The following is a 12,940-nucleotide window of genomic DNA, read 5'->3' on the forward strand; positions in this document are numbered from 1 at the left end:
CGACAGTGACCTGTCTCTGCTGAGTTCATGTGCAGACAGCTGGGGTGGATTTAGTGTGGCCAGTAGAGTCCAGGATAGTGTTGCTGAAGGAATGCAGTGATTCTGTAGTCTTGTGATGAAGAATAAGAGGAAAAACAAATTTTATAAACCGAGAACTTTGGCCTTTCAGCTCAGAGGGCTGATCTTGTCCCCCATTCGTACAGCCCAGGAGATATATTCTAATCCTGTGGCTGTAATTCTCCTTTGGAAGTCTGTTGTGTGTGTGCTTTTTGATTGCCTCACGTGATGGTTACCAAATCTCTTACATATTTATCAAGAACTTTTGAGTGGTCACAGAAACTACGGGATTTTGAATTTGTCACTGTTTGGAGAATCACAGTAAAGTGCTAGAATGGCAGCTCTGGCCTTCATTCACATCTCCAGTAAGTGTCTGTGAGCATTAGTCTTGTCAAACTGCAGTGCAGAATACCCAGCTGTCAAATATTTCAATGCCTCAAAATGGAGGAAAGTTCTTGTGGTTCTTCTTGTGCTTTTTTTTTTTTTTTTTTTTTTTTTTTTTTTAAGAGTACAGTTACATAAACCTAGGAAGAATGCTCTTTCCACAGCGGGTAAGGCATATTTTAGGAGTTATTGGGTGGGGTGTGGGTACTGGAAGTTAGAAGTATCCCCAAAATGCATTGAATTCTTACAGGATTTTTCTTCCTGAAAGACTTGCTGCTATGGTGTATGACAGAAGTAGTAGTTTCTTAGGCTGTTTTGTACAAACAATAGACTGATGTTTCTGGAAGTTGGACTTGTAATTAATTTCAGAATCTTGGTAATCCCCCTTTGTACTTGGGAGCTGTGAGCATAGTACCAGTCAGAAGAAAACTTCATCTGCTTCCTTTAGGGCCATTGGCACCGCCTGAGAGATGTGTGTGTGCACGTTCCTCCCTGTGTCCATTTGCACACGTAGAATTAATTATTCTGGTTTGCTATGGAAACTGTTCTTCTCTCCTATATATAAGTAAGGGCTAAGCACTTCTGGAGATTTAGAGAAGATGAAAGGAAGTGCAAAGAATGCTATAATTAAACCGTTCTGAAATTTTGGCACAATTCTTAGCTCAAATTTGAAATTGGGTGCTGAGGTGCTGCTTGGCTCATAGAGGTTGTCTCTTAATTCTTTCATTACCTAAGTGTATTCTTAGTCACTAGTATATTCTCAAATGTTCATCCTTTTCAAGAAACCTGATGCCTTGCTATTGTCATGACACAATGCCTTTCTTCTGCCTCTTCCCTGTCACAGGGAAGATGTATTTTGTGCTGTATTAAAGCAGTGAGGTAAGATTAACCCATTCATGTACCATAATAGCAGCTGACGCATTGTAGACAGAGTTAACTTTTAAAACTTAGAAGCATTAGGGTAGAATCCAGAATGCTCTTTAGTTTTACTTCCTAAAAATATCAGTTAGTCTTAGTTTTAATCAACGAGCACAAAACAGTCTACAGGTATCATAACAGGTAATGTACCTCGTACTGTCTGGCCAAAGTGGTTGGCCATCAAGAGATGATTAAACTTAAGGGGAAAATGATACACTACGGAATGTGACTCATTACAGTCAGAACATACCAGTAAGGTAATGAAGGGGGCAGAGAGGGGGAGGGAAATGAATCAGGTATGTTGTGTAATTCAGATCGTTGGATAATATATTAATAAATGGCATTTGGATGTAATGCCTTGCAAATGCCATATAACTGAACCGGGTGCCTGTCCCTGTATGCCAGGCTTTCTTTTTTATTTTTCAGGTAGGAGAACGGATGAGCAGGCACTGTAAGCAAGTAACTTTCCTGCTTTCTGCAGTTAGTAGCTGAACAGGGAGAGCAGGCTCCTTACTCCTCACCTTGGCTCCAGCACAAAGAATCACAATATCCTGATTATTTGGCATTTGCCTTGTGTTATGTTTGCTGCTGTACATGGTCAGTGGCTTGCCTGATTGAGACAGGAGATGAAGCAAACTTTCAAACGATTCTAATGAGAAATGTTGTAGATGATTACTGTGAAACAGATATTTCATGTGCCTAAATGTGTGTCCCAACAGTATCGGTTGGTCTAGTTAAAACACACAACCTCCTCCCACAAGCCTCGCTTCTCTGAACCTTAAATCATTTCAGCTGTAACACAAAACCTCAGCCTGAGGTTTGGGTTTGTACATTTAGCGTTGTTGCTGAAATATGCTGGATCTCCACAAGAGGGCTCTGCTGGCACAGCTATACTAGCACATGTTGTGGGATGCTCACGGGATTTTCACCTACTCGGTTTCTCTTCGTTTTCCCCCGTAGAAAAGCAGGTATTGGAGCTGCTGGGTGCTGCCCAGTGTGCAGGGCAGCAGATTATCGGAAAAGTGCCTGTTGAGGAAGTCCAAACTAGAGAGAGAAACCTCCTTTTGTGCCAAGCTTGCATCCTAGCAAGAAGAGAGGTTAAGGTCCTTCTGTTAAGTCTCTTCTTTAATGTACTTATTGTTTAGTTTCAGTCTTAAGAGCATACCTTGCAATTGGCTTGTTTTTAATAAATAAGACATTGCTGGTTACCTGTTTTTAACTGGTTGAACTGGGGTGGAAAAAACGTGTTCCATTTGAGTGCTACATCTGTTGTCTGAGACAGTTCATAGAGCTGTAGTGAAGCTGAAATTCTGTGGATGTATGGGAAAGCAGCTGAGAGGAGAGGGAAACTTAAGGGAAGATTGTGAAAGGGAAAAAAGCATACTATGCTTGCCAGAAAAGGTGTGTTTTGTTTTGTTTTTCTGTGTAGGTGGGATGTTGTTTTTTTATTCTTAATGTTAAATCCAGCTGCCAAAACCCAGAGTGTCATGAATTTGAGCATTCTCCACTGCATGCTGTGGAATTAAAATGTTTGCACATCACTAGTACCAATTCATGCTTTGTATAATGCTGAGACCATATCCTACCAAATTGTGGTGGTCGTGGTGCTGGTGGAGAGAAAAGCAGGAAAAACAATTCCTGCATTGGAAACGGTTCTGCCTTTCTAGATCCTGACGCTCCCTCTTGCCAAAGGGATGCCGAAGTGATGGTGACATCGAGACTTGGTTGCGACTACTTTGACAAGCAGGAAAACCTGCCTAGTCTCTCAAAACCCTGGAACGTAGATCTGTAGCCCTTCCACAAAACTCCAGAGTATTTGTGCTGGATATTTTGTGTACTCATCGTCAGTTTATAACATAAGATAGCAGGAAGAAGGTCAGATGAGAGAATCTATGATAAAGTTGTGGTTGTGCAAACTGTGCTGCTATCTGGCAGGCTTCTTACTCAACTAAAATAAAACTCAGTGGGCTTTTTGTTGTTGTAAGTTATTTGGATAGGATAGAAACATTCCCAAGGCTGGCTTTTAAGCCCTGCATGGTCACAGCATCCAGCATCAACTGTCTGAGCTGTGAATGTGAAGGGCAAACTGCTGGGAGGAAAGCGATTCTTCTTATTATATTAAACAGCTTCAAATGTGTAGAAACACATCAATAGGTTTGGGGGCAAGAAATTAAGGTATCAAGTAATTTTTTTTCCTTTTCTTGAGAATTTATCTCTGTTGTGAACCAAACAAATCTTAAAAATGCTTTGTGACACTGTTCAAATGTGTTATTCTTAGCTCTTCTGTGTTATACCTGACCGTTATACCAAACAGAGGATTGCAGTTTTTCCGCATCATAGTTACTGATGCTTGTATTTTCTTTTAGGAAGCGTTCAGTCTTTGGACTATAAATGTTTTTATGTAGTATTTTCAAAGTCACGATCACTACGTGAGCCTGTTGCACATCAGGCAGAGTTTTTCTGAGGCCTTCAACTGTGTACATCTTACAAGTGAAGCTGTCTTCTGAATCAACATTTTGTATCAAGGTTGGATTGAAGTACATTATTAAGTGGAATGAAAACTGTTTTCAGTTTGTACTTCAGATAACATTTAGTAGCAAAAATGTGTTCAGTAAAACCCTTAGGATGTGTAGAACTGGAGCCTTTAGCATATCTTAAGTAAATACAGCTTAACCCTTCTTGCATATCTTTTATGCTAATATGTAACAAAGAGTGACTCTAAGAAATGTTAAGAACTTCTGTAAGAACTCAGTTTGCAGAAGGTAAGATCCTTACTCTTTCTCAGTAACTAACAGCCTGTATTTGGTGCTTATAAAAAGTTTTGCGATCCTCTGACAGCTCTATATCTTGAGGTAAGTGAAGCTTTGTATCAACTACCTATTGCTTTCCATCTTAATTTTGTAATTTTAGACTCACTTTCTTTAGAACAGTTAAGAAAACTTGATGTAAATATCTTTCTCTTTGACATAGACAACATTACTAGGTCGTCTGGAACGAATATTTGAAGTCTGTTTTCCTTCCATGCCTGTTCTTGAAATTGAAGAAGAAATAATTTCCTTGAATCATTTGCTGGAAGCAGGTGAAAAGCAGATGACAACTGAGGAGACCGTAGCAAATACTGGGTAAGAAACCACTAACGCAACTAACTTGAAATGAGATAGAAACATGTCTTCTTTGGGAAGTTAAGAGGAGTTGTTTGCGTCAAGTATTTCAAAAAGCTATCAAGTAAAAGTTAGCTATCTAGCCAAATGGTTGTTTTCAATGACTACATGCACCAGGGGTATTTCACTTAGTCAGCAGCATCTCATCTTCTAAGTGATGTCTGAGTTAGTTAATCAGAATATGGCTTATTAGTTACACTTGCTGGAAATAGCTATATTTATTCGTGTGATGGCGTGAAGTCTAAGTAGGCCTTGTTCTGCCTGCTGTGGACATCATTTTCCTATTAGAAGTCTGAAGTATAATTGTTCTGAGAACGCTGTGCAATTTTGGTTCCCCTGAGTGTCGTGCTCGGGTGTAAGTTTAATTGGAATGTATAATAAGATGCTTGTATTAAAAATTAGAATAAAAGTTCAAAGCTGCTAAGTTGTTATTCCTGCTGATGACTTGATTTATGATGGGTTGTATAGGGAACTGATGGACGTGTGGACAGAGCTGCAGGATATCCACGATGCGTATGGACTGCGATACCAGTGGGGTGGCTCCCACAGCAACAAAAAGCTTTTGTGCTCCTTGGGAATTGACACCAGAAATATTGTGAGTCTGTCAATAAAACTCACTTTTCTAAATAATGGAGCTGCTTTGAATATAGAATTAGGTTGAAGTGTTTTTGTATGAATGCTTCTCTCTTAATTGCATAGCTGCACTAAACATGTTTTTTTGTGACATACTGTCTTACAACTTAACATTTTTATAGGCCGTGTTAATATTAAAAGTTATATTATTTTTAACTGTTGTGTTTAACGTAGTAGTTATTCTTTGACACTAATCTTACAAAAGTTTTATAACATTGATATTATATTATCATCACTGAAACAGTATGACAGAACCTCTTAAGTAAATGTTTTTGTTGTTTTATCAGCTCTTTACAGGCAACAAGAAACAGCCTGTTATAGTACCCATGTATGCAGCAGGACTGGTAAGCTTTGTTATTTTTTTTATTATGGTTCCCATAACATCGTATAATGAAATATATGAAATGGCATTAAGCACCAAGTATAATGAAATACATCTTTCTAAGTTCAGCTAAAGTTTAGGCATGAGTTGATACTGCACAAAAGAATCATGAAATACATTATCTAGTTGTCAGAAATGATGAAGGAACGTCAAAATGAATCAAAACATCAATTCATAGCAACAGTGGGAGACCCTGGCTCTAAGACCAGATTCTTCGAAGGAAGGTTAAGAACAGCTAGGTAGCTATACTATTCTATAACTTGCATGTAGGAAGTTTTCTCAGATCTGTGGAGCATTCCTCTCCATGCAGCTGTTTCTCTGACAGACTGTATATTAATTACTTACTTGATTGCATCTCAATATCCCTAGATCAAAAGAGAAGCTTAGTCATGCTTTGCACTGTTACTGGCGTGTTAATAAATGACCCGTGTATGCGTATGTTTGGTTCTGTGTGTGTATACACATGTATGCATAGACAACAAAGTTCTGCAGGGGTGAAGTCTGTTGTCCCTGAGAACTCCAATTCCTCTAAAATAAGGTTTTTCCCTTTGTCCTTTTCTACCTGCTCCACTCCTTCCCTTTTCTATTCCCTGCCTGCCTCCCCACCCTGCCCCCAAGCCGCTAGGCTGTTTATGCATACAAAAAGTATTTTATAGATGGTATTGTTTTATTGTCCCAAGAGCTAAATAAAAATAGCAAGCATAGTTTAGATTTGTGTAGACTGTAAAGGAAAGCCAAATAACCTAGTGTAGTAAGATAACCATTTTCACCTAAGTCAATATGCTGCAATTCCTGCATGGCATTTCAGTTTGTGCAATATCTATAGTAGTAAAAATATTCAGAAGGTAAGATTTGCCTTTTTTTTTTGCTAGTCTGAGCAGAACAGCCTATATAATGTATAATTTCTGGAATATATTATATTCCCAGAAAAGAGCATATATGATTATATACACACACACATACTTTTTAATACAGTCATTCACAAATTTAAAATAAAAGGCTTACAGTTTTCTTTGGCTTAATGTAATGTAATCTGTAGGTTAATTTCATAGGGTGACTTCTGTAGTCAGTTTCTAGAGCAGTTGTTTTCTGATGTATCCAGGTCAGCTCATGCACTTCTTTGGATTTAGGCATGGTATTCTGATAAACAGGGAAATAACACATCTCATAGCAACTGCTGTTTTCTTCCTGTAAGGTATTTGTGACTGTGTTTGTATGTGACGTGCAATTCTTTTTTTGCAACAGATTGTTGCTGCTGATTAATTATCTCCTAAATTGTCTGTATGCTTAAGCACACAATAAGCTGGATAGAGATGATGTTACAAGTAAAGTGGCTTGATGCTTTCTGTTGCCACACTGCTTCAAGTGTTTCTCTGCTGTCTGAAAGAATTGATTTAATTGGTGGTTAAATTCCAAGCTCCCCTAACGTGGTACGGAAACGCTTGTGGGACAGCTGATCTTGCTAGCTGACTTCCTGAAATTGTTTTTAAAATATTCTGATAACAAATCCAGTGGTTTTATTTGGGAATTTTATTTTCTCATACCTCATTGTTCAGGGCTGGTTTGCCTATCTTAGGGCAAACTTTTATCTATCTGTAGATCTTTATTCACCCTTCATTTCGTTCAGGGACATCAGAGATTTCTGACATCTTTTGTAGCACTATTTTAGCTTTGAACAGTTCGTTTAAAATGAAAAATGTTGTTTTAATTATTTTCTTAATACTTCTTAATGCATTATTTTCATGTCAGTAATTACTGTTTGTGGTATTCTACAAACTGGTAATTTGACATGTTTCTTCTGAATTACTTAATTGATGAAATGGATTGAATGCATTTGCACCTTTCCAATGGGCCATTTGATGTTTCTGGAATAGTCTGTACACGATGGGGAGAAGACACCACCTTAGCAAGTAACCGTTCCTTCCAGCTGAAACTGCTTTATTGAAAGTTGAAAGCTAGGCACTTGGGTTTCAGTTATTGGCTCAAACATTTTTTAGGCTCTATGAAAACCTAAGGAACTAGGGTATTTCTAGGCTAATTCTCTCTTCCCCTGCCCCACCTCTTTCTGACCCCTCACTGAAAATATTCCAGTGGTGTATGGTTACCCTCAAGGCCCTAGCTGAGGATAGCACTACCTAGTACTGTGTTTACTCTCTTCTGGTGTATGCACGTCTTGGAATATATATACATGTGTTTGTACATGCATGCATTTGATTTTATTATTATTCATTATTCATTTTATTATTATTCATTATTATTTTTTAGGGTATGTTAGAACCTACCAAGGAACCTCTGAAACCGATATCTGCAGCAGAAAAAATAGCTTCCATAGGACAGACACCTCTTGTATCACCGGAGATGAACACGTGTACATCCGATCAGTTCCAGGTAAAAATTACAGAGGGAGAGAGAGAAAGAATGAATGAGGGAGATAATGGGATGCCTTGCTTCTTCCTTCATTTTTTGAATATCTGTATTCAGCGGCACCTGTATGTAAAGGGCAGGTGTTCCTTTTGTCAGATTGAAGTCTTGTTGTTGGATCTACTCTTCATGTGTGACTGGAAGGGAGTCCTCATGATAAGACTGTAGCGGTTGGTGGCCAGCATTTAAGAGTCCTGATGATATGTACTGGTACATAGCAACTAGTCAGAGGAAGGACTTCTACACTAAAGGTTTTTTAAGTTTGCTTTTTCTGAAGCTTATTGTAGGAAGTCATTCTACCTGTTTGGCAGTGCTTGTTTGGTTTTGGGTTTTCAGGTGTTTTTTTGTTGTTGTTGTTGTTTTAAACTATTATATTTACAGGTATACTGTTCATGTTCTTTTTCATTTTCCCTTTACTTTTTCTTTGAGTAATACAAAAAGCAGCCCAATTGCCTGGAAAGAGATTCTGGGTACAATCATTGCAAGCATAAATAACTGATTTTTTGATTTTCTGAGTTCTGCTGGCCTTTCATGCCAGATTTTCGTGAATGATTATCCATTGAACAGCTCTAAGTTGCTTCTCTGGCTTCTGTCTTCTAAGCCTGATATAAAGTGTGTTCAGAGTAGCTTAGAAGTGAGCTTTTGAATTCTCTGAATTCTGTTTTGTTGTTTTTGTTTTTCTGGTGTTAGAAGACCATTTATATGTCATGTGTGTTGCAGTGTGTCTGGTTGGCAGCTAGCTAGGAGGATATGCAGAAGCATTTAATTTTCAGTGTCACTAGCATGGTACTTGGCATGTATTCAGTCAGCTGTGTCCCTCCTTAGCACAGGTCTTGTTTAATTTGCCCAGCATTTGGTAACTGTCTGTACTTCTGACTGAAGGCATTCCAGAATGAATTATCATTGTGCTTGCTATACCTAACATAAATGCTGGGTACTTCTGAGTATAGCAATTACCTTGCACTATTTGCTCTGCTATAGTGCAGAGCTCTAACTGACATGCTTGTATCCAAGCTTTTTTTTCCATTGTGGAAGAGCAGTATGTCAGTAGGCTCAGAACTGAGGCTGTTTTATATAGTGATGTACATGTTTGGTGACACTTCCTATATATACTGCCTCTCACAAATCCTGTAGTGGAACTGAGCTGCTGAACTGGGTATTAGAAAAGGTAACAATGATTACTGCAACCAGTCTGAGCTGAAGAAATCGTTGTGTAACTTCTGTATGTGAATAGAGTAGGAAAATTTCACTGGCTTTCTGCAGAGTTCAAGGTTCTGTCTTCCTACATCAGGAGACGTATTAAATCTTGTGTTGTAGAGAGCTGCAAGAGCCTAAGCTAGCAGCATCTCTGACATATGCTATTTTCTCAGTTGCCTGGCAGTCCTAGTGATGAGTGCTGAAAATAAGACCCCCTACTTATCAAAGTCTCTTTTTTTTTTTTTTCATCCCCTCTAGTTATGAGTATTTTGTACTTCTGGGTACTCCTGTAGCAGACTATCCAATTCCTTGTCACACTTTGATTATCTGGTCCCCTAGCTTGCTGTTCTGACAAGGCCATCTCAGTTCAGTAGTTGCAGCCCCGTGAATATGTGTAAGAAGCTTCCATGATAGCTGTCTGCATTGCTCGCTTGGATTTATATTTTTTCCCAAAAAGACAAATACTAAAAAAAAAAAAAAAAAAAAGGGGGTGGTGGTTGATGAATTAGCATTCTTAAAGGTTAGAGCTCTAAGAGGCCGCAGTTAAGTGACATTAAGTTTCTGGGCATGGACAATCAACTGTATGCCTTGGAGACCTTTTTTCTTTCTTGGCATTATCTTCTGTTAATGCTTGGTGGCTTCTGCTTGCTTTTGGGAAAATCAGCTTTGCTTTACATTGTGCAGACTGCCTCTTAGGAATATCCTGGATTTTAGCGGTATTGAGAAGATATGCCCTCACTTTCCTGAACATTTCATTACAAATTGTGCTTTAAACATTAATGTGCAATGGAAATATAATAGGCAGTTTTAGTGGACCCTGAAACTTCTTATTCTAAACACAGGTAATTTAGGTGCAACTGTATGTATCTTTAAGCTTAACAAAATAATCACACATCAATTGGGTGAAACTTCCAAATTCCTTCATTTTTGGTGGAGGAATGATGATGGGTCCTTCTTGTATTCAGAAATTTTATAATATTGGCTGCCTTGCTGGAAGGAGAGGCCCTGGTTAAAACATTCCTATGCTTTGCCTAGGAAAGGAGAAGAGTTCTCCTTTGTTGAAAGCCTGGCACTTATGGGACTTGTATACAGATCAGTGGCTGTGTGTATGACTTCTTCTGATGGAATAAGATTTTGGAAGAAAGATTGTCATGATGCAGAAGTGGGAGCGGGAAGAGCATTTGTAGAAGCACAGAAATACCTTCTTAGATTTGGTTTGTAGGCGAATGGAGGAAAGCATGGAGAGATTTGAAATGGAGAACATTATAAATCAAAAGATTGAGGGGAAAAAAGCAAATCAGCTGCAATAATCTCTCATAGTTATTATTATATAAATCCTGTATGTTTTGGATTCATTCCCTGCAGAGAATCTTATTGGGTTGGGTAGATTAAGGAAATACAGCGGACAAATTCCTGTCTGGGCAATTTAAGTTGCAAGGACAACGTTTTGTATTTTGGAAATGATTTCTCCTCTCAGTGAAGTTAAGGTACTGACTGATCTATCACCTTCTTTTGTATAAAGGTGACTTGCAGACTTACTGGGTTTTGTATTTGAAGTTAGTGTCTTAATTTTTTGTTTGATCTCTTGTTTATCTTGACAATTGGAGATTTTTATTTCTCTGCCTGTGCTCATAACTCTAAGGCAGCGAACAGAATATGAAATAATCCCCCAATTACTTTTACCTTTACGTAAGAGCATGGCTTTATCAAGACGCATGAGGAGTAAGAATGGCTGCTCCAATAGGCAACCATTGATTGTGAAACCCCAGAGACAGGTACCCTTCTCTTCTGTTTTACAGCATGTGCTGTAGTGGGCCATGACTGTCTTCAGGCAGTGCAACTAAAATATATTCTGATGTTTGTCAAAAAGGTTGCTGTCTGGGCTTAATGTTGCCTGATTTCTCTTAATTTGATACTGCTTTATGGTTAATGTAGTGTTGAAGTTTATTTATCTTCTCGTTGACTTTCTAGCAAAAAGTTGTCTAGGTGTTTCTGCTTTTTTGCTATTGCTTCTAAGCATCCTCTTCTCCCTGTTTGGGACTCTGATAGAGCCTAGTGGTAATTTTGTCTCAGCACACAGGATAACTTTGCAGTTATCCTTTAGTTATCCTGCAGTTATCTGTTTAGTTTTGCTTAAGCTTAATATTGGAATAGAAAACTGCAGTAACCCAGACCTTTCCAGAAGAGAATTACCAGCAATTCTTTTCTGCAGGTGCCTATTACAGTACATCTGCACACATGTAAGCTCCTGAATTACAGATCATGTTATAACAGAATATGCATCTTACACTTGCTGGGTATTAGGGACTGAACCTTAATTAAACCCCATGGGGTGACAGTCTTTAAAAACACTTTTAATTACGTAAGGGACCATCAGGACTCCTAACAATGACAGATGCAAACTACCATGTTATTGGCCACCAGCCAAAGGCTCCATCATGGAACTGCTCTCCAGTTATACATATGAGAAAGATCCAAGAATATATATAGTTTTGACAGAGAGAGAAACCTGCAGGTAAGAGATATTATAGGACATACTATTCTGTTAGTTGCAACAAAGTCACTTAAAGGTGGTGTCTGAGGAAAAGTGAATTTTAGAGCTCTTGTAATTTTGCCAATGTCTACACACAATGAAATGTATGAGTTACATCTGTGTAAACCTTTTTCTGAAAGTCATGTTTATGGTGCTCATTTGTGGGATCTATTTAAACATTTGTGTTATATGTGTATTACAAGCCTTCCTATTTTTTCCCTTAGCTTTAAAACAGCAAAATACTTCCCTTTTTTGGAGGGGAGTAGAAATTAGTTTTCCTGGATAACAATTGGCATGGGGGCGAACGCTTACATTTTAATCTTTTGAATTAGAAAAAAATCTTGCATAATACCATTCTAAAACTGCCATGTGAAAAACGTCTCTTGCTTTCATCAAGTGAAATACGATGCAGTAAAGCCAGCAGGCTTTTTAGTATTCTCTTTTCTTATTTCCTTAACATTCAGACTAATACTCTGGCAGTTGAGTATACTTTTTCATTTCTGTACCATGTCCCGTAATATAATATGGAGGGAGGAGTGAGAGCAGATTGCCTTGAATCTTAATATTCTTCTAGATTGGGTGCTTTTCTTTAAAACATATTGTTAAAATAACGGTTGTAAGTGCAGTAGTCTAGCAACCTTGCAGTCTCCGAAAGACAAAACAGTATATTCCCATTTGCAGGGCATGTTTCCATTATCTGAGATTTCAGTGCTGTGTTCAGGTGTCCCAGTATAGGTAGTTTTCTTAGGGCCAAGGACATTAGGAACCGAAAACTTTTCCTTTCTGTTTAATTGGCTTTTGTTTCTGCCCTTCCCTTTCACTTTGCTTGCTGATGAAAGGACCAGGGCGTGCCAACATCCTGTATGGATGAGGTCTGATTTCCTTGCCACCCCCCTTTTTTACAAGCAGTTGAAGTCAGAAGAATAGCCTCATCCCACGGAACAGAATGATGTATGTAGTATAGCTGCTGATTTAGAGTCAGATATCTTTTTCTTTTTTTTTTTCCCCCCAACATTTTAGGAAGAATTCATTGCATCCTTTGCCCTCTCCTCAGCAAGTCTGAGAATCATGTAATCGTTAAAGGGAAAAGCCTAGCCAGCCATTGGTACCACCTTTTGCATACTACTTTGTCTCAGCCTCACCAGGACTCATCAGTCCTGACTCATCTTTTGACACAAAATGAAGTGGGTGTTCCCCAGTAACTGAGGGTTGGTAGGGAGGAACTTTGTTTCCCTCTGATTTCATTTTGTTCCC

The 12,940-nt window shown here is 38.5% G+C and overlaps 1 protein-coding gene across 3 annotated transcripts in view; it reads left to right on the top strand.

Annotated features, from left to right (window-relative positions):
- The window catches only part of AFTPH (aftiphilin), a 59,013-nt gene that overhangs the window by 19,858 nt on the left and 26,215 nt on the right, over positions 1-12,940 (top strand). For all 3 annotated transcript variants that reach the window (XR_007707936.1, XR_004779696.2, XM_035553082.2), the window contains exons 3-6: positions 4,330-4,481; positions 4,989-5,115; positions 5,441-5,497; positions 7,801-7,923. Coding sequence is in view for 1 of the 3 variants with exons in the window: in XM_035553082.2 (XP_035408975.2) it covers positions 4,330-4,481; positions 4,989-5,115; positions 5,441-5,497; positions 7,801-7,923 (459 nt within the window). In the remaining 2 variants the exon portion in view is untranslated. The remainder of the gene's footprint in view (positions 1-4,329; positions 4,482-4,988; positions 5,116-5,440; positions 5,498-7,800; positions 7,924-12,940) is intronic.

The sequence above is a fragment of the Cygnus atratus genome, chromosome 3, assembly GCF_013377495.2.
Source record: "Cygnus atratus isolate AKBS03 ecotype Queensland, Australia chromosome 3, CAtr_DNAZoo_HiC_assembly, whole genome shotgun sequence".
In the NCBI taxonomy this organism is placed as follows: domain Eukaryota; kingdom Metazoa; phylum Chordata; class Aves; order Anseriformes; family Anatidae; genus Cygnus; species Cygnus atratus.